Source organism: Electrophorus electricus, chromosome 19, assembly GCF_041902795.1.
Source record: "Electrophorus electricus isolate QZ-2024a chromosome 19, ASM4190279v1, whole genome shotgun sequence".
NCBI lineage: Eukaryota > Metazoa > Chordata > Actinopteri > Gymnotiformes > Gymnotidae > Electrophorus > Electrophorus electricus.
In genome coordinates this window covers 1352501-1374949 of record NC_137515.1, presented here as the reverse complement: position 1 = coordinate 1374949, position 22449 = coordinate 1352501, and the positions used below count along the sequence as shown (strand labels likewise).

Below are 22449 nucleotides of genomic sequence, written 5' to 3'. Positions count from 1 at the left end.
TATATATATATATATCTCCATCTCTCTCTCTCTCTCTATATATATATATATATATATCTCCATCTCTCTCTCTCTCTCTATATATATATATATATATATCTCCATCTCTCTCTCTCTCCCTCTCTCTCTTTCTCCCTCTGTTCAGTGAAGATGGCTTCACGGTGTCGTATGAATCCTGAGGATGTGGTGGCTGACCTTCAGCGCTGAATAAAGCACAGGAGAGAAGAGCGGCAGCGGGAGACGCCGCGCTCCCTCGGCAGGCTGTGTGCTGGCTCTGCCGCCCCGTGAGAACAGGACGCAGCACCCAGTCTGCCACGGAGCACGCCACCCATCCAGCTACTCTTCGCCTTTGCTTCCAACTCAGGCTCAGTGAACAGGATGCACTACTTAGGTGGAAACGCAACACAACTCTGACTACATATAAACTGTCTCTGAGACATCTCACTTATGAAGGAGTGTTGTTTCCCTTCTCACTATATGCTCATACTCCAAAAACTCATGTGTGGGAAAAGTCGTAGCTGTAATCTGAGTTCAAAAAATGTACCGTAGAGTCTGTGATGTAAACTATCATTAACATGCATTCCACATTTCTTACGTGTTGTAAAAAGAACTGTATAAATACGTTTGACGTTGACTGTGAATAAACAGAGCAGTGGTTCTGCCAAAGGTTTCAGCGAACAGTAAGAGATGAATATTGACAGAGTTTGAATATTTGGGATCTGTGTGAAAGCCCTCAGAGCCTCAACTGCAGCTGGAGTTTAAATCCAGTAACAGCATGAACCACCATACATATCTGAACAGAAATGAGCATTAAAACAGGTTTGAAGGTTGTTAGAAAAGTGCTCTGGAGCCTGCAAAAGCTATAAAGTTATGGATAAGACAACAGCTCACAGTTCCAAGGCTGAATGATTTACTGCAAATTCCCAGCAAGGTTGTCCCGATTGGAAATCAAACACCTGTTTTAAATTCATGTCACACCTTAACTAAAACTAATTGCCTGTGCACTATTTAATTTTCACTTAATGATTCTTGGTAGTTGTAAACACGGTTATAAACATTAAAGAACTCTTATTAATCAACATGATACTGTAGGTCATACTACCTAAAAGGCCAATGACCATTTCAGATCCTTCTTTAACCACATTATATAAAAGGTTAATGAAGCTACTTCTAAGATTTGTAGTTACTCATTTATTTATTTATTTACATTTAGCACATGACACCCAAGGTCAGCTGCTTAATTAGAAAAGGAATGGCCATGGCTGTAGGAAACATCTATCCAGCCTGAACATCACGCCAGGATCCTCAACTACAATAAATGAATTCATGTGTTGCTGCAAACTCCATGAGTGCTCAGACCAAATGGGAAAGACACATGTCTCAGTTCACACCATCCTGTGTCGGGTGTGTGGACGAAGCACATGTGAGAATAGATTCTATCTAAATACTCCACCACAGGCGCGAGCCAATGTGTTACTGAGACCACCAACAACATGCATCTCTACCCACCTACAAACCCTTTGAGTAAAAAAAAACATATGTCTTATAAATAAAGTGGAAGGAGGTATGACTTAAAAGAGCATTTCAGTTTTAGTGTCTTTAGCCCTGAAGAAGACTTTATTTGTTGTGTATTGAGCATGTGCTCTAGTAATAATCACTGAAACAATGTCATTATTTTTATTCTGTCTGTGATTCTGTTTAGCTACTATCTCTATGTAAAACCCTAGCACTAGAGTTCAAGTTACAGTTTTAGAAAGTTTATAACTTATTAGCACCAATAAAATTCAGAATGTGGTCTCTATTGTTTTTTTGGTTTGGTTAACTAACACAAAGAATCTAATTAAAAAACTAAATCTACCAAAGTATTTAGACAGTGAGGGGTGTGAGAGAGCCATCTGTATGATCATAGAGCTATAGCAAAGAAATAAGGCACATCCAAACCAAGAATCTGAACTCTCTCGAAAAATAAAAAAGGATGCAATAGCAGTTAAAAAACAAAAACTGTAACAAAGGGCAGAAAAATGCTCAGAGCTACGAAGAAACGTCCGCAAGACAACAAACTCCAGAGTGCAGAAACAAGAGGCTTAAACAGCACAAATATAAAGAGAACACTGCAAAGCATAAACAGAAGTCTAACAAATACTGAACAGAAATCTAACAAACACAGAACAGAAGTCTAACAAATACAGAAATCTAACAAATACAGAACAGAAGTCTAACAAGTACAAAACAGAGGTCTAACAATTACAGAACAGAAATCTAACAAACACAGAACAGAAGTCTAAAAAATACAGAACAGAAGTCTAACAAATACAGAAATCTAACAAACACAGAACAGAACTCTAACAAACACAGAACAGAAGTCTAACAAATACAGAACAGAAATCTAACAAACACAGAACAGAAGTCTAAAAAATACAGAACAGAAGTCTAACAAATACAGAAGTCTAACAAATACTGAACAGAGAGTGCAAAGCTTTGAAATTAGGTTTTAAAGATAAGAGAGATTGTGCTAAGCGGCAATTAACATCAAGCAAGTATCAAGGGCTGGAACGGGGACAATATCAGGCCTGTAACAAACACCTAACCTGTGAAACATGGTGGATGTAGAGTTGCTACTTGTGTTTGCTGAGGAATGTTATTTGTGATGTTACTGTAAACTCCCTGCAAGGTGCTCCCAACTGGAAATTTTATGCAACAGATTTCATATTTAATTTAATTTAAATTAATTTAGCTTCATATTTAATTTAATTAAAGATTGGTTGTAAACTTTGAATGACTGTAAAGAACCAACATGCTACAGCTTTTTAATCCACTTTTTTAAATCCTCAGATTAAGTCATCCACTTTTTCTCACACTGTAACCACTTTATCTAAAATGTTTTTTAATCTATATTAAACATATAGATTGATATTATATATAAATATTACAACTAGATAGGGTTAGATCGTTTTTGATATATAAATATAGTCTGCACTGTGTCCTATATGTAAAGCATCTGTATCAAATAAAAACTACAAATTAGATTATATACCTACATACAGTTAAAGCTATAGATTTTTTTCATGAAGATCATCGGAATATATAAACCTTACACACAATTGCACAGTTGTGTATGTACTGCTGAGCATGGCAAAACAAAGCCTTCATTAGTGCGAGATTGCGGATGTGTCCTGTGTTTGCTTCTGTAGATCTCCACATGCCCTCGCTGAAATCTAATTTACTCTGGCTGAACTCTACACTATGGAACCGCTACAGAGGAGACCATAGTGAAATACACCAATTCACAAATAAAGGTCCTGTGAGGCAGTGGCACGTAACTGCACATCAAACCGCAACGTGGAGGACTAGCAATGAGAATCTGTATTCTAAAGGAGATACTGACAATAAGATAATAGTGGCATTTACATCAAGCCTCCAGAGATCGAGTGCCGAACAAGCCGAAAATGAAGGCTACTGTATTCCCACGATTATAAAAGATTTACAGAATCCATTTGACTTCAAAAATATCAGTCATAAAAATACAGCAATATTTGTGGGGAGAAAAAAACTCTTGAATTCACAGGATGGCTCACACGGGGCTGCCAGTACATGAGTAAAGCAGAACGTGGAGATAGGTATCAAAGTAAAAAGCATAACGTTTTGGAAGTACCAAGTGAAAGCGTTGCTGTTGAACGATAGAATGACTGACGCAAGCGCTCCCATAAAGAACAGACGACAGATCTATGGCGATGAGGCTGCCAAGGCATTTGGATGTGATTTTCTTATGAGGTAACACTGAATGCTGGCAACGGCACTTACTCAGAGATGAAGAAATTATATAGCCTACCCACACAATCTGTGCTGAGGGAGGAATGTTGCTGGGGGGTGCAGATTTCTCTAGGACGCTACAGTGAAGCATTGCACTCATAATACAAGGGAACGACAGCATTGTGCAGAATAAAGCAGAGCTCTGATTGCATAAAAATATTCACTTAATTGTTTGAACGATTCTGTGGTGCAACTGCTCATTTTGACCAGACTACAAAATCACAAACCCATCAAGTAGTGACAAAATAGCTCTGAAAATCTTCCATAAACACGAGAACATATAACATTTTTTGATTAGTTTTATTAGCATCACCAATACTGACACAAAAACAGGAAGTCTGCTGTTCTCCTCATGACACAGATCAAGTGTCTATTTGTAAGTGTAAGATTTTCCAGTGGGCACATTTCACCAGACAAGCACTGGATTTTTCCATAAGACGGTTTACTGAATGCAAAGAGCTGCCAGAGTAATTCAGCCCAGGGGGCAGTGAGAGGGGTCTGTTCGTCTGTCTGCTACGCTGAGAAGGTCTTTGTGACATTTCTGGTGTTCTGTAGAATTAGAATGCACTGCATGCTGGAGAACATATTCACCGCCGTTATTAGCATACACTGCATCGCCTGCTTCCGCTGGAGCTGACCATCTTTCTTAACCTCCAGGCTGTCCTTTTTTGTTGGGTGTTTACAGTAATGATTTTATTTTGCCAAGGTCCAATGTACTGGGACCCAAGCTGGCCTGGGCCTGAGTTGTGCTTAGCAAATGACAGAGTTTGAGAGCAAGACACATTGTGTGCATTGTGGTTGTTCAAATGATCACAAAGGCACTGGCATTTTTTCCCCTTCCGCAAGTTTTATTAAGTAATTCAATATCAAATCGCTCCCAAACCACTGACCAATTATTTCAAAACTGTAATATCCAGACCGAAAACGGGCAGTCAGCATGTGGATCTGCTTGTTTCTAACCAAATTCAGAAAACAGGTATGTTTCAACATTTATGAGATTATAAAGTAAGTAACTAGATAAGTCAATAAAGACTGTATTTTAAAATTTTACAGTTTTACTGGGGAATTGAATATACCGGTTTCTAGTTGGTCTGTGATACCCATTATTACTTGCTTGACAGCAAAATGTGCTGCTTAAATCATCTCTGATTTACTTAAGATTCATCAGATTTACTCATGGAACAGTTGCTCACTGATTGCTAATTTCGCAATAAGACATTTGTTCACAGAAACGTGGTGCTCTACCAGGTGTGTCCCATCCTGTTGTTGTATTAAGACCAACCACTTATGTACTGGGGAACCACTTACCACATCACACGACCGCTTTGCAGATGCTGCAATGTGATATTCACTGAGGGGAGCCCTGAAAGCAGGACATATGATGACCTTACCCAGACGCTTTCAGCAGAGGACTGAACAGTGCAGCAGAGGTTCTGGGAGGGCCGAACCAAAGTTAGAATGTTAAGCGTTCATTTGAAGTGGAATACATAGCTTGACCTTTGTTTCAGGAGCCTTACATTTGTGCCCGGGACTGCACTGACATTCTGGGAATTGTAGAGGACTAGCAGACAGTGCAAGATAAAGACCCTGTGATGCCTAAAAAGTTCAAGAGAGGAATGCTGATGCGCCGGCATTTAATATTGATGTTACTTAGCTGGCATTCTGGCACCCGCCATTTTGGGAGGATGGAGGATCGACAACAATGAAATTATCTGTCAATAATCTTCAGCTATTTTCTAAACTTTATTTTCTATCTTGATGCTTGACAAACACTGGCACAAAGCAATATGAATTAATCTGAATCCTATTTAAACATTGCATTATGTATGTAGACAGTTCTTTATTGTTTTGATCTGAAATGAAACCATAAAGAAGAATCATACAGAAATACTCAAAATGACAGGGGACTGTAAGTATTTAGACAGTAGACTGCTATGGTTTTCCTTGGGCAGTTTAGGGTTGTTAGATTAGATCATACACAATATAAACATTTGAAGTTCATTTTAGATGTGGCATGCATCTAGTCTCTTGCTATTTTCTGTAAATATGAGGATCAAAGAAGAATCACTACACTATACTTATACACAGACACACACACACACACACACACACACACACACACACACACACACACACACACTATACTTAGGCAGGAAAGTCCATTTAAATCAACAAAACATTAAGGACTGTCAAAATAAATGGTTTTGTACATTCTTATAAAGCAAGTATTATAATCAGTTTACCCATAAAGGGTTTAGTGATAGAATGACCTTAGCAATAGAAAACAGATAACTTGCATCTTCGGGTCACTTTCAATTCAGAATAAAACGGTTTGATACATTGTTAGGAAGCAAGAATGATGAGCTTTCCAGTAGGGGGCTTAGCAATAGCAAGCATAACTTTCAATTGTTAAGGAATTTCAGTGATGAATACTTTCAATTATGAATATATTCAATTATGAAGTGGGAGTGTTTGTAGAGCAGAAAAAATGAAAACCAGCACAGTTTAGGAAAATAATCCAGGATATAAAAACAGATTATCAGGTTGTCATAGATTGTCAGATTACCATAAAAGGGAGAACACAGCACCATCACAGCAAGATTGCAAAACAAGTCAACACACACTGCCATGATGATCTTGGTCAAATTAAAGCTTTGATACTTCAAATGCTGTGACCTCAGAAGACGTATCTAATGTTGGAGTGAATTGAAAAGGTTACTCAGTTTCTTCTGAGAAATGCTGGACTTACCAGCTCTTGATTTTATTCTATAATGACCGAGACACTGTTATGGCATGTAGTAATGTCAGCAGTCTATTACGGCTCTGTACAGGAAACCAGACTGCACGAGATAATGACAAACGTAGTTGCTGCTATACCATTCTACCACCACTCTTATATGATTTGCACGCACATTTTTAAAAGGTTCTCATATGTACAACATTTTCATGAACACCAAGTCTGAGTGGCTCATTAACACTTGATGTTTGGTGACATTTGCAGTCCAGGGCTGTGGCTAGGGCCAGGAATAACTAGTCAAAGAGTCTACTGCATCTGGAGCGCCTCGCCAGCCGACTCAGTTCAATGAAGGAGAACATACAATGTAATTCTGCCTGTCACCAAGAAGGAACATGGGTCTCTGGGAAAGTGAATCATACTACTAACATGTAGTCATTTCTTCAGATCTGACGAACAAAAAAGTAAGTGCATTACTGATTGGTGTTGCTTACATTTATGTCTGCCAGGTGAATCATGGGTGCTGATTATATTTTGGTCCTGGTTACATTTTGCATAGTGGCTATGCTTTATTGCTCCAGAAACGGAATATTACAGACTAGCTATTTTTATAAGAAGCAGTGATGCTTCTCCACCTCCCCCCACCCCCACCCTTAATTATAAACAGGTAATTCCAACCAGTATTTTTAATGCAAACAAATAGGCTCTTAAAATACATTTTCTGAGTCAAAATGTATCATCTGACCATCAAAAGTTTTTTAACTGAAAACTTATTTGCATAAGAAATCTTCAGACTAAAAGCAACCTGTTTATTTGCATCATCCAGCCATCCTTTGATTTTAATATGATAGCCAGTTCACGGTGAAGAGAAGCATCCAAATAACATGAGAGGTGTTTGTTGAGGAATGGGTTGTCTTAGGTTTACAGCAAATACATTGTTTTCACATCTAACCATAAAACCCCCTGATCTCAAATTTGATCACTCTGATGCTTTGTGGCAAACCTCAGATATGCCGCCCTCCCCCACCAGTCGCTGCTATGTTCTTGATATCACTGCACCTTCACTCCAGGCTCAGCCGCTACACTCTGTAGCTTCTTTAAAGTGAAGGCTGGTCTTCTAACCTTCACAAGGTTCCTTCTTGCACACAGTTTGGAGGGCTGACCTTGTCTAATCAGCGCCTGGGTGGCATGATACAGATTACATTTCCCAACTATTGATCAAACAGTGCTCACTGGGATATCTATAGACTTGGATATTATTTTGTAGCCTTTGCATATCTTGTGCATAACCTTATATCTAATGTCCATAGAATACTCCTTTCTTCTAGGAATACTAATACAAACAGTGTTTGGTTATCGATTTTTTGTCACTTTATCCATCTTGAGGGTCAGTCACAGCACAAAATAGCAGTCATTTGTAATCTAGAGAATCTGAATGGTTGAATACTTTTGAATTGTATATGTAACTTGCTTCCTATCTGAGTGTCTCAGATGACACCATACTATAATATGTAGTTCAATTTGAGGTGAGTTAACTATACAAAGAATGTGAGACATAAAACTTGTTTGGTAACAGTTCCAATATATAACATAATTCTAACAAGTGTGGTCTTCAAATCTAACAATTATATTTTATAAGCACAATTTTAGTATTTAACTTTATCTAATAAGCAATTGCTATCAGCAAAAGCACAAGTGTAAAAAACATTTGATATCAGTATGCATCTCAGGCCCAGTATCATTGGACTGATTTTCACTGTACCAGTTTCAACAGATTCCAAACGATATATGCATATTTTTGCAAAGCTATAAAAGTACAATAAAGATATATTTTCATTCTGAAAAAAATGTATTATTGTTTTTCCTCTTACTTGCATATTACACGTACTTTCACACTCACTTGTGTTCACTCTTACTTGTGCAAGCAGAAGGTGTTTTTAAGTTCTTCTAGAGCAAATTCCATATTCTATTCCATATGCAGAAAACGATCCCTTCTTGGAAGACACTGCACACATGTATGGTGAGCATGTGAATAAACGCATGCTGTATGTAGTGCACAGTTTGAAATGCACAGCCTCAGTAAATCAGTCATCAATCTCAATCATAAAGGTGATGTATTTGAACTAAAAGCCAGAATTTAAACTGTGCTGCACACACATACAAAAAACAAACAAACAAAAAAAACACCGCAGATAAGACAAACATTTTGCATCTGCTGTATTTTCAAAATGAGATAAACACAGCTCAGGTTTGAGCAACATCAGACCATACTTCGATGAGTTATTTAAAAATTCAAGATGAAACTTCAGTGTTGCACCAATTCTACAGGACTGCCATTGGCAAGTGTCTGGAAAAGAAAAAGATGCATATAAATCTCATAAATCGGCATCTCTGCCTGTACAGTACACCACTACTACAGACACCTACACCTCACGAAAGTAATGATCTCAAGCTGCAATCTAATGGCTACTTCTGCACCCCAAACAGAGAGCTTCACCACCACAGAGAAGAGGCCACATTTAATGGACTTCTCACATAACATGATTAATAGTAGCTCCAAAACCAAGCGGAAATCACTCAAGGTGGGCTGAGGCTAATTTCTCATTGGGATGCGCACAGGAACTCTGAACAAGTCTTTAATCCCCGGGTTAGCTCTACTGCAGCACTCCATATATTTAGCACTTCAGCTAACCATGCAGGATTGCAGCTAAACAAAGGAATCCAAAAGGAAACAGAGCCTTTCATGCAATGCACCGTAAATGAATGTAGCTCTTTTTTTGAGCTACTTGACTATCAGAGTGGCAATCCACTGAAATGACCCTCTCAGGCATATTTTAGACATGTAAATGCATTAGACAGAAATCAATGTGCATGTTAAGCACACATTTGCTGTTCCTTTTAACATGGAAGGTTCAGCAATAAAAAAGGTAATTGCTGTTTTTTGAGGGATGTCCACATTATAAGTTTACACACTGGCTAGTTCATCAGTCTTTGGTTTGAACAAGCACAGTGTGAGTACAGAGTGCAGCACAGAGTGGAGCACAGAGTGAGTACAGAGTGAGCACAGAGTGGAGCACAGAGTGAGTACAGAATGGAGTACAGAGTGGAGCACAGAGTGAGTACAGAGTGGAGTGTTACATAAGAGTGTTACATGGAGTGGTGCGGCAAAAACCACAGCGAAAAACTATGCAGACAGAAATTAGGCCAAAGGTTGGGAAATTCCCTGGAGCCCTGAAAAATAGCATCACTGTGTTCTAGTGATGTGTGCTAGTGGTGAACCTGACCCCAACAGCGTTCTTTATCAAAGTGAGTTGTCGTAGCCTTACTATTTTCACACACTGCTATCTTTATGGAAAGAGCAACTTGCTCAAAACAATCATAACCACAGTTGAAGTGGTCCATGCTCAGTCAATCCAACTGTAAAAGTACACAAAAAGACTGCCGACCTTGGAAATACTAGGGAGAAATTCCATAAAAGATGATACACAATAGAGCTCACAGTTTAATATGCATGCACATGCGTCATTCAGAAGGTTTGCATTTGGCATTACCAGAAGTCGTAACGTTGAACTGGTCAAGAAATGCTAAATATGCTGGGAACCGAATTCGGAGAACAATGAAGGACAGTGTTCTCAGAGAAAACCATCCTAATGATGCAAAGCAGACCAGAGACAGCATGAGTCTGTTAGCAGAATTAGGTAAACGTGCACTTAAAATGAGCCCTTCTTTGACTAAACCCAAACACAGCAACCACTTATAGAAAACGGAGTCCTGGGCCTTTTTTCAGATTTGTGCTTTGATGTGATTGGTGTGATTTGGAAAAATGTACACAATGTTAATATGTCTTCTCTGCTGTAATTTCATAGATTTACATCTATGTCTATACCTACTGGTGAACAAATAGTAATTAATAATAAAAGGAGTAAAATGGAACTTTAAATACTAAATCTTTTCAAATGAAAGGTGACATTTCGGGGGTGAACAAAAACGCAATGCTATACTGTCCCAATATTTATGATGGGCCCCGTAACTAGAAGTCAAGATTTATCTGCCCAACTAGTACACATGAGTACAGAGGAGAGTCCCTGTTGAGGGCGAGGCTCCGGACACGAGCACCTCAGCGTTCCGCACTCCACACTCACGGAATGTAACCGTCCGTTAGGGAAGCCAGAAAGTTCATCATCACCACCGTTATGTTAGAGGATGCTCTAGTCGCAACGTGGTGTTATGCACAGGTTTGTGCAGGAGAGCGGCGAAGTGGACTGCAGTCTGGAGAAGAACCTCATAAAAGCTGCTAATGAACTACGTGCCTTCGTTGCGTGATGGGCGGCTTTATTATTATTGTCAATTGTCCCAAATCTATTTCCACCAATACAAATGGACCCATTATTAACCTGCTCAATCCTCTCGTCCATTCTCTCCAGCAAAGAGCACAGAATTATGAGCTACTTTTAAACCCCAAAGCTTAGATTTGCTTTGCACTACCCCATGTTTCATGTGCTTATGTACGCAGAAGACAGTTCATCACTATTACAATTACCTTTACTCCTGAAATAATTTGAGTAACTGTAATTCCATTTCAAGTATCGTTCTAATTTGAGTAAAACAAGGGAGACACAAAGAGAAATCACAATCACTTCTCCTCCAGTGACAAATGGCTCGGCCATTAGGAAGATGATGATGTGAGATTACATTAGAACCGCGAGGGAAAAGAGAGAGAGGAATACGTGACCATAATCGAGGCCTTTTTATAGGTCCTGCTTTTCTGCTGTGTGTATTTTGTGTATGTGACGGTCCTATCGCCTAGAATTTTCCATGTACACAAGTATACCTTAAATGCTTCAGTGTGATTTATGAGACAAGATAGAGGCACTGGGCACAGAATACTCAAAATTAACCAAACAGGATATATAAGTCATTCTTACGTAGCCACTAGGGAACGGCCTCTGAGCTGCACCTAGTTTTCAACAAAACAAAAGAAAGTGAACAGAAACATGTTCCATAGAACCCTACAATGTGACAGTGTCCACATAACGCTGACCTTACACAACAGCAACTCACACAAATGAGCCGGTTTTCCCCGAGGCAACTACACAGTGGTAAACAACATACGACGGAATGAACAAGACAGCAACAATAGTGCTTTTATCCTGCAGGCACATGAACATGAGAAATGTCTTTACTGTTTGGATTTAATGTGTGCTGAGGGACTAGAAAACCACTGATGTACATCATATAACAGCAGAAGGAAAACACAGCTTGGCTTCAATTATGGGCCAAATTAGACATTTTACACTAAAGCATGTTTTATGGCAAAGATTTTCAGGGTCAAGGATTTGTTGAGGGTTGGACAAGATCAAATTAAAGAACAGGACCAACATTTAGAATTATGCACAACTTTGCTGCTAGCTTTAATAATGATAAATGTACTACTCGGTCGCTTCTAACCTAGAACAACAGTTGGCAATCGATAATGCTTGCATTCGAAACTCCTGATAAACGTACTAATTATTGGCCCTTTAACCCTACACAGTTCCTCTCATTAGTATGAGTCTACTCACTTAGTGAATATCTAAATCACTGATTAAGTATTCATGTATGAATTGTTAACCATGTACAAAAAAAGTATTACATCTGGTCTCTTATCTGTCTATGATCAGTCCCTGCCTAATTAACAGAGAGAAAAAACAATGATCATGATCGTGATCAAAGATTTAAGTAATATATGTTTCTGCAAAGATGGCCAATATGTGTGGGCCATTTCTGGAGGAAGTAAGTACACGGTACTGCCGAGAGAAGTTGCTGAGCATGTAAGAGTGTGTTTCAGAAAGATTTGCAATAAATCAAATAATGACACTAAGGAGGGATTTAACGCTTCAGGTCTTCAGGTGCACATGGTTCACACAGCCAGTTAGACTCCATTTCATTCCACAGAGAAATATGACTGAAATGCAGATGTCATCATGGAGTTCTTGACAGCTACAGCTTCCTGCTCCATATGGGCCACTTGATGGGAGGAGACAGACCATTGCTTTAATCTTTGATGAGCTCTGCGCCACAAGAAGTGGCAGAGCACTCAGTCTAAACTGACAACAATCTAAAACATGTTTCTCCAAGACCCTGGCAGGAATCAGAAGCTCAAGTATAGAGACAAAGTGGCGCTACAGGTCACAAATCAGCTCAACCATTACTTTAATACGCTCAGCCATAACAATGTTGAGTTTTCCAAGAACTGTCCTGAAGTTCGGAGCAGAAACATAGATGCTGGAAATATTCAGTGAACAAGTGAACAGAGCACTGACAACTATAAATTTTCTTAAATCTGTACACTGCCAACTTGGAGCAAATTTTGACTAATTAAACTTGAACACAGTTAATTACACGTGTATAATGACACATCTAACGGAACAGAAGTTGTTTTACAAGGGAAAAAACAAATGTCAAGAAAGGGCCAAAAATTATGTTTCAGGCTCTTAATCAAAAGTTACACTACAAAATAACAGTAAAATCCATCAATATGAAAGGTGTAGATTCGTTCATCCAGTCCATTGCTGGCTGTTTTTCTTAAAACATATAGCAAATAGAGCAGTTTCTAATGCTAAGTACAGGGACAGAACACCTTGTGCACAGCCGATGATAGACCTCTGTCCAAAATGTCCTGTTTCTCTGGAAACCTTGTGTGTGTGTGTGTGTGTGTGTGTGTGTGTGTGTGTGTGTGTGTGTATATATATATATATATATATATATATATATATATATATATATATATATCCTAACTGATAACCCTGAAAGACACTACCTGACGTTACAGATATATTTACAGCTATACAAATTTGGGGGTATCTTTTATAGGATTTTGGAGGAAGGAATGACATACTGCCAAAAGGGATTTTTGATAGAATATCTGCACATTTTGAAACTTGATGTATCAGAGATGATTGTGTTACTGCAGCAAGGAAGGACAGACCACAGCACTATCAGTGGCACCTGCTGCAAAAGAGGGGCTTGCTCTCTCTCTCTCTCTCTCTCTCTCTCTCTCTCTCTCTCACACACACACACACACACACACACACACACACCTGTCACGGAAAAGGGCAAGTCATTCTAACCCAGTCATTTCACATTTCCGAGAACACACTTTGCATGTCATCGTTTCTCACCACCTGTCTTATATGAATCAATGAGCAAGGAGATTATTAAGATCAGATAAGCAACTGTTACTGCATATAGTATATTTTATAGATGAATTTATCCTGTCAAAAAAGCCTCACAGCTGTAGAGTGTCATAAACACATTTATTCAGTCGGACAGCAGCTGTGCAGTCAGAAAAACTCCCAAACATACCGAGCTGCAAGACCAAAGACCGTTTTTAATGGGAAACATGCAAGAAATAAGTGGAGAACTACCAATTCTTCTCACATTACACGGTTATAAGGATACGCGGTTGTATATGAAGGGGAACTATAAGGCAGTATTCTCAGTCTTACTCCTGGGGACCCACAGCACAGCACATTTCAGACGTCTTATGAATTGGTTTGGTCAGTAGCGTTGACTTGGCTGTTGTACAATAATGAACGCAAAAATATAAGTATATATATTTTAAAAGATCTTGCATACTATCATAAAACATTGATTCACAGTGATGGATGTCAGTCTAGACTTTGATAGAGGACCATCCTGAAGCTGCAGGGATTTAAGAAACTCTGACTTGAATTTTCTCCAAGGTAACCTTACCTGTCCAACAGACTGAGCTGCATGTATAACCGAATATCTTCCATCAGATTACATTGGTTCAGTCTATAAGATATTTTGCAGATGTTATGGGTTCAGTTGAGTTATTTTATGGTGGGGGGGGTTGTTTGTCTGTTTCACCACCATTGTGTTTGTACTATGTGTCTGTCCTTTTCTTTTTAACTGCTCAATTGGCAGAGATTAGATACTTTTGCAGTTGGACTATTACACCCTTATTTCTATGACATTTTGCCAGCTTACAGTCTTGCCTCAATATACAATACACAGCACCTCACATGACGTTACCTACAGCAGTGTGATATTAGGGAGCACTCAGTCACTACACTTCTGTTCAGGTTTGCTTTCAGCACTGCCTGAGCACTTTACCCAATCCACCTCCAACAGCTGCACTCACCCACGTCAAGCTCTCGTGTTCACAGTTTCACATTACTTCTGTGCACAAGTACATCAATCACTGTCAGCTGGTCAATCACCAACTCTGTGCTGAGAGATTGCATTGGTTTTAAAGTCGGTCCTTTTATATTCTAATGGCTTTGACTGTCAACTCTTTTCCTACCCAAGAAACTGCTGTGAAAAATTGCTTGTTGAGAACTTGAGAAATAACAATGGGGTTCTTAATAGCTCCCTTATGTACACGGACGAGCAATGAAGAGTAACAAATAGACAGATATTAATCAAATATTGTTGCAAATTACTTCAGAACCACCCTGAATGACCCTGAAAGATTTGGTAGCAGAGTCGGTTCTAAATTAGGCCAAACAAGTTCCTTTGTGTGTGCAAAAAAAAATTCTCTTTATCATTTACCATCCTGAAGGATTCCTGACATTTAAAAATACAGCGGTCATTTGCTGCAAGGTTCAAGGTAATAAAGATTTTTGTTTTATGAACATCCTCATGATATCAAGTAATAGTTCTTTGTCCTCTATGTGGATATGTGTATATTCACACATTCATACTTTAGTAGGTAAACATTGTGAGAGGTCCTTCTCAAAGACAGCCACAGTGTAATATTACCTAATTAAATAAGATACGGGTTCACATGAACAGTGGGGGTCCCACTTAAGCTCAGTGAAGAATAACACTGCTCTACTGATCACTGACATCCTCACAGGACCTCATTCAAGCATGCCCGTGAGTACAACTAACACTTCAGAAGGGAGTAGCACTCAAAGTGAAGAAGCCTGAATACTCTGAAGCATCGAGTTACTCCCACTTCAACAAAAGCTTCTGGGTGCTGTTAGTATGAGCTTGCCACACTCAACGCTTCCTGAGATTAAACAGACTTGGAGTGACTTGCTTTTTTCTCTGAGTTTCATTTAGACTCTGTCAAGGTGACTGACTCGAACGTACACAGACAGGCTGAGGACAATACAGTCTATAAAGCCATCCTCTATTCTAGCTGCTAGGCTTTCTAATGGGGTGTCTCTCTGAGGCAGAATCGAGTATACATCACTCCCTGCAACAAAAGCTGCACAGGCATCCCTGCAGTGACTTCACTGCATTTTAGACTGCTACTGCATACTGATCAGACATCTGCACTAATAATACAGTAATAATGCAGAATTCTCTATTTCTGATATCATCAGACTTCAGAGATATAAACTGATGTTGTAACATAACCTACATATTTCACAGGAAAAATCCTGTGAAAAGGAAAAATCTAGACTACAAATGTATGGTCAGGCATGTACCATGGAACAAGCCTTTCCATTTAAAAAGTGCTGGAAACTGTGGGACTGTTATATTTATTTAATTGAATGGATAAATACACAGAGGGCTATAGAGACAGATCTATGCAACAACCAATCTAGAGATCTGGAGAAATGGATGGGACTTCTAGTAGAAGCAGAAAGTTGTGCAGTTGTAAACTGAAAACTCACAGTGCTCCAGAAAGCAAAAAGCAATTCTTCACCGGTGCAGTGAGAGAAATTAATGGAGTTTTATCGATAAGTATGCAATGGCTTTATTGAAAACTCGTTTTGTTGCTAGAGCAAGCTGCCAGAAATGACCAAAGAGCAATTTTACACAGATATCAGTGAAATCAAATGACTTCATATCGATAACTGAAAGATCTGTAGCCCAGCAACCCCAGTGACTGGCCTGCAGCATTGATCTCCTGACATTATTCAGCATTCTTTGCGCAGTGGTAAGGCCTCTGATGAGCAACACTATCAACAACCTTTAGTCCTTAAGCACTGTACATAGAAGTATATCTAGAATATACAGAAAAAAATCTAGACGCGTGAACATTAGCCAGCATGTTAGCGGTGAACAATTTAAATACATTCTAATCGATGTCTTTGTGGCTCTTTCTGAACAAGCTGTGTGATAAACACAGGAATGAATGACAGTCTTTATTGTAATTTGGAATTGATGTATGTATGAGCCATAAATGAAGATAAGGAGAAATATGTTGTCTGACATCACAGCGTAGAAATGAGTGCAGGTAGTGTACCAGGGACACCACAACACATTCTTTACCGGTCTAAGTAACAAGCTTTATCCTGCCAAGGACAACTCACGGTAGAAAAACAACCCTGGTTATGATCAGCAAACAGGGACTTTATACGCCCTTTTGTGATTTGTGATTAAAATGGTGATTGTTAATGGTGATTAAGCTTTTAAAGAAAAGTTGGTGGTTCCAGACTAACATTTCTTACTCAGGTACCTTGCATATTAGTGTCACTGTAGTTACACTGCTGTTCAATACGTTTTCCAATTACATTTTTCGCTTTTTTTCATATAAATACACAAACTACATCATAACAATTGTAAAAAAAACAACAACAACAACAAAAAAACCCACAAAAAAAACAGAATGGTATGTTAAAAATCGAAATCCCTTGTACCTTAGGAGAAAGATGCTTTTATTCCTTCTCTTTATAGGTTACATCACACACTGGTGTTGTGATACGACACAGAGGGAGTCATTTGCCAAGCAGCAGGTGAGTGAAAACTGGTGCCTTTGCAGATCACTGTGACCGCTCGTGCTGTGGTGTTGTAATTACATGTAACTGCGGCAGACAGACTGCATGAGAACACTGTGGATGCACCAATTTATATAACGTTCATATTAGAAAAACCGTATCGGTTACAAGACACAAGAGTATAGACGGACATCCGGTAATTAAACATGTTTTTAATCAAGCTAAACACCTTAAAGAATAAACCTTTATTAATGTATAACTCCTGTGAAAATGTAAGGACATTGTGCTTCGAAGCATTCAGAAATAAACGGAACTTTCTAAGTTTGGCAAGGCCGATCATTTAGGCATCGTGTAAAATCCAGAACCTTTGCAAATGTCTGTTGTCTCGATGGTAAGGGACACTCATCTAATAATATAAATGTTACTGATAGTCCAGATCAAATGTGGTGAGGTTAAGGCTAGGAACAACACCCGTTACACTCGCATATCCTGTCAGATCTCCCAGGCTTTAAGTCATACGACGTAAATAGAGAAGTATTGTCAAAGCAGCCTGCTACTACTACTTGTATGGGTAGACTTCAAAGTTCATAATACCGTTGTTTAAAGCACGAGTCTTAAAACGTAGCACCAGCTCGAGACAGTACACGTCTGGATTAACCTTACAGCACACAAAGTGCACGCGAACAAGCAGGCTCAAAGACCTGCACACCATCTGTCTTCATCTAAATATAACGCCGATCTTACCGTCTAAATCCCTGAAAGGAGGACGGCCAAGACATCCGCGATTTTTTGAGCCCCGGTCGGTGACCCGTATCCACCGCGTAGGTTCGGTCCATCTCCTCTGGTTTCGGGTACCGCTCGCTGTCGGAATAGCCTCGCGCCCTTGCGCCGCCGTGCCTGCGCGCGCTGTGCTGAGGGGTGCACTGGAGTCGGTGAGGCGGCTGCGAGCGCTGCTGCTGCCTCCACGGACGCCTGGGAGCGCGTGCATCTCCGGTGTGAGCGGGCGTGCTGTCAGTGCACGGGGGGTGTCACGCGGGGTATCCGTCTGAAGCAGCGTTCACGGGTCTGCGCGAGGCTTTAAAGTACTAATTACCGGGAGCGTTTGCGGTGTTTCACACCCTTTGCATATCGCACGGTGTGACATGTGGATTCGCTACAACAGTCTGTACTTTTTGAGGAGAAATGTCCCCCAGCTCAAATCTGTATTAGAGCAGCTATATCCTACAATTCTTAAGGATCTAAAATGGAATAAATATCTGACATGACACCAATGAATGCCATAGTGCGCTATATCTTACTATATCTTTTTTCTTAGTCAGCAAGCCCCCATTCGCTGTTATACTAGTCTTCATTCCTCATCTTATTTCCCCACCATTAGATCTTTCTAAGAAGCTCCAAGGTGTCGTCAGTTGTGGTAGTTAGCTATGGCCATTTCACTAAAGCTTCAGTTTGGATGTATATGCAACCCTTGATATTTCTGTAGGTAAATATGTGCTGTGAATTAACATGGGACGACTATGTGATGGTGCTCGTGAATAACGTAAATACACCATTCAGCTGTGGATTCATGTAAAATGCACTGCTATGAACACCACTGGAAGTTCTGCATATACCAGTCATTAATTTTAATTAGGATAATGGGTAAAACTAGACAGAAATCTGCCTTATATTAAGGTTTGGGTACTAATGCCCTATCATTATACCATTTATACACAATTTATCATCAGTTATTAAAACAAATAGCGTTTGATCATATAGTTATGGAACAGCCTTAATTACGGACCCAGACACACTCCCCATTTTTAAGTCTAGGCTAAAGACGTACTTATTTCCTCAAGCTTTTGGTTAACTCCCTGTGTATAAAGGTGCAGGGCCTGGGGTCCTCGAGTGTAGAGTTTTCTGATATTGTGAGGTCTTGATGTTGTCCAGTCATTGCATGATGTTGGTGGAATGCAGTGTCTCAGGGTGCTCTCGGGACTGTGGTCACCTTCTGGTCCTCCATTTTAGGGTTAGAGTTAGAGTTAGCTCAACCTGACATAGTTGCATTCTCTTCACTGGCACATCTACTGTATGTGAACTGTGCTCGTGCATTGCTCATCTTTAGAGATCTAACAACATATTTTCTGTTTTATTTGCATGTTGCTGCAGAGAGAATGCCAACACTGGACTAGACCTGCTCATCAGTGATAAAACGTCTAACATGATGCCAGAAAATGTTCCAGTGCTGCCGGCAGATGAACAGATGCTGCCATATCCATCCAGACACCCCATCTACTCCAGCGGATGCAGAAACATCTTACCCATCCCAGGCTCACTGGAGACTCCCACAGCAAGACTGAAGTGACTACTTGGACCAAACATAATGTAATAAAACATGGACTGTTTATTAGATGGGCCGACCGAGGAGGATGGTTCCGTCTGAGTCTTGGTCTTCCCAAGGCTTCTTTCCAGTTCTGCCCAAGGAGTTTTTCCCTGCCACTGTCACCTCTGGCTTGCTCATTAGGGACCTGGACCCATACATTTGTAAAGCTGCTTCATGGCAACTCTTGTTGTAAAAAGTGCTGTATAAATTCATTTGACTTCACTTGATACATTATGCCTGAGAAATATAGAGCAATTGATTTGGCCAGACATGTTAACATTCTCACGCTGTTTGTACAGGGCAAACTACTGGCTTATTAATTAAAATACCTGGAGAATCACAATCAGTGAAGTTCAATAATGCAAGAACGTTTGAGTTTCACCAGAGAAAAAACTATACTGTACAATGCCCCAAGGTCACAAACAGAAGAGGAGATTTCTATGCATTTTGCTTTAGGCTGCTACTAACTTATGAATCTTTTCTGAATTTATTTCACAGTCAAACAAAAGTCACCATAACTGACACAGCTGCTTTCTAAAAAGCATTATGCATTTATCTGCATTTTCTTTTTTTAGACAACACCTGGATGGCGTCAACGCCTACATCCGTGTGCTGTCTGTAGATTTTGGCTCTGCCTTCAACACAATCATCCCTGATGTTCTCAGAGATAAACTAAGGGAGTTAATTGTCCCCCGTCCTGTCTGATACTAGATACACAATTTCCTTTCAAACAGGAAACGGTATGTCAACACTCAAAAAAAACTGTGGAAATGTGGACCATTGATTTTAGAAGGAAGCCCGATCCCCTGGTACCACAGAAAATTCATAAACATTCCCCATTATTCAGCAAAATGTGAAATGGGACAGACACAGCACTGCAGTTATGAACAAGGTGTTTATTTCCTCTGACAGCTCAAGAAGTCTGGGCTGCCTAAAGCACTGCTGGTCCAGTTCTATATTGCCATAACAGAATCCACTACTACGCGCGCCATCAGCGTCTGGTTCAGCCCCACATCATCACACATCAAGCTGTGCAAGGTGAGAGAAAATCACCAGTTGCTGCTTCTCCATGCTCAAAGACCTTCTGCTCAAAGACCTTCTGCTCAAGAACCTTCTGCTCAAGGACCTTCTGCTCAAGGACCTTCTGCTCAAAGACCTTCTGCTCAAGGACCTTCTGCTCAAGGACCTTCTGCTCAAAGACCTTCTGCTCAAAGACCTTCTGCTCAAAGACCTTCTGCTCAAGGACCTTCTGCTCAAAGACCTTCTGCTCAAGGACCTTCTGCTCAAAGACCTTCTGCTCAAGGACCTTCTGCTCAAGGACCTTCTGCTCAAAGACCTTCTGCTCAAGGACCTTCTGCTCAAAGACCTTCTGCTCAAAGACCTTCTGCTCAAGGACCTTCTGCTCAAAGACCTTCTGCTCAAGGACCTTCTGCTCAAAGACCTTCTGCTCAAGGACCTTCTGCTCAAAGACCTTCTGCTCAAGGACCTTCTGCTCAAAGACCTTCTGCTCAAAGACCTTCTGCTCAAGGACCTTTACTCAGCTAGGACAAGGGAGAGGGCAGCGAAAATCTGAGCAAACTCCACACACCTCCACACACACATCCGCAGAGTGCTCGCCTGTCATCCCATAATCCTCCTAAACAAGGACACTCCTCATTTCCCTCTGCTTTGACTAATCACACATGCACTTCACAAGGTAATTTATATAATAACTGCATTTACAGTGTATACCATACATAATTCTTCTGTGCAGAACACCCTCAGTTGCCTCTCTAGTGCACTTATATGTATACACACACAAACACAGAAAAACACACATGAACAGACATAACACTAAAACGTCTGGTAGATTAAAGTTGGTTATCTCACTTCAATGTTACAGTCATGGGGTGGGATATATGAGGCAGTGAGTGAAAAGTCACTTCTTAAAATTGATGTTGTGAAAACATGAAAAATGGGTAAGTATAACAATCTGATCAACATTGACAAGGGCCAAACTGTAATGGTTAGATACCTGTGTTAGAGCATCTCCAAAAGGGCCGGTCTTGTAAGGTGTTCCCTGTGTACAGTGGTTAGCACATATCAAAGTGGTCCAAGGAAGGTCTGTGTGCGAACCAGCAATAGGATCAAAATTTACCAGCATATGCGGAGAGCCTATCTGCTCTGACCCCACAGAAGACCTACCGTAGCACAGAAATTCTGAAATGCTAGATAAGACAGAAAGGTGTCATTTCATCACATTGCTGCATATATGTCAGAACAGCAGTCTGAAGGCCTACGATGACTCCTGTACTCTGCCTACAGCGCCTACCCTGGGCATGTGAGCGTCAGAACTGGACTATGGAGCAGTGGAGAAGGAGGTTTGTTCTAATGAATTATGTTTTCTTTTACATCATGTGGACAGACAGGGGCACGTGTTGTTACCTGGGGAAGAGATGGTGCCAGGATGCACTATGGGACGAAGGCAAGCCAGCAGAACCCGTGTGCAGTGTTCTGCTGGGAAACTTTAGATACAGCATACCTAAACATTGTTGTAAAGTTGCATTAAATGCAATGATATTCCCTAATAGCAGCAGCACACCCTGTCAAAGAATATTAGGCAAGTGGTCTTAATGTTATGGCTGACCACTGCTAACAACCCAATGTGCTGCATATTATGTATCAAAGCACCTGATTTTCATTGGACTTGCCCGGCACCACAGATCCTTTATAAGTATGGTGTATTTATGCAGATATAGTATCTATTGACACTTTACATTGATGTCATTTAGCTGGCATTTTTTAAGCAAACAACTGAGCACAATTCAAGTAATTGAGGGTTAAGGGTCTTGCTTAGGGGACCAACAGTGGCAACTTGGTGGTGG

The 22449-nt window shown here is 40.1% G+C and overlaps 1 protein-coding gene across 6 annotated transcripts in view; it reads right to left on the bottom strand.

Moving 5' to 3' along the window:
• Positions 1-22449, bottom strand: part of LOC113584247 (3',5'-cyclic-AMP phosphodiesterase 4D-like) — a 126352-nt gene that overhangs the window by 78548 nt on the left and 25355 nt on the right. Inside the window, exon 1 of one of the 6 annotated variants that reach the window (XM_035535219.2) lies at positions 17968-18194. The exons of the other annotated variants lie outside the window; for them this stretch is intronic. Coding sequence (XP_035391112.1) covers positions 17968-18059 — 92 coding nt within the window. The 5' untranslated portion in view covers positions 18060-18194. Of the gene's footprint in view, positions 1-17967; positions 18195-22449 lie in introns of those variants that run through there. 6 annotated transcript variants of the gene reach the window in all.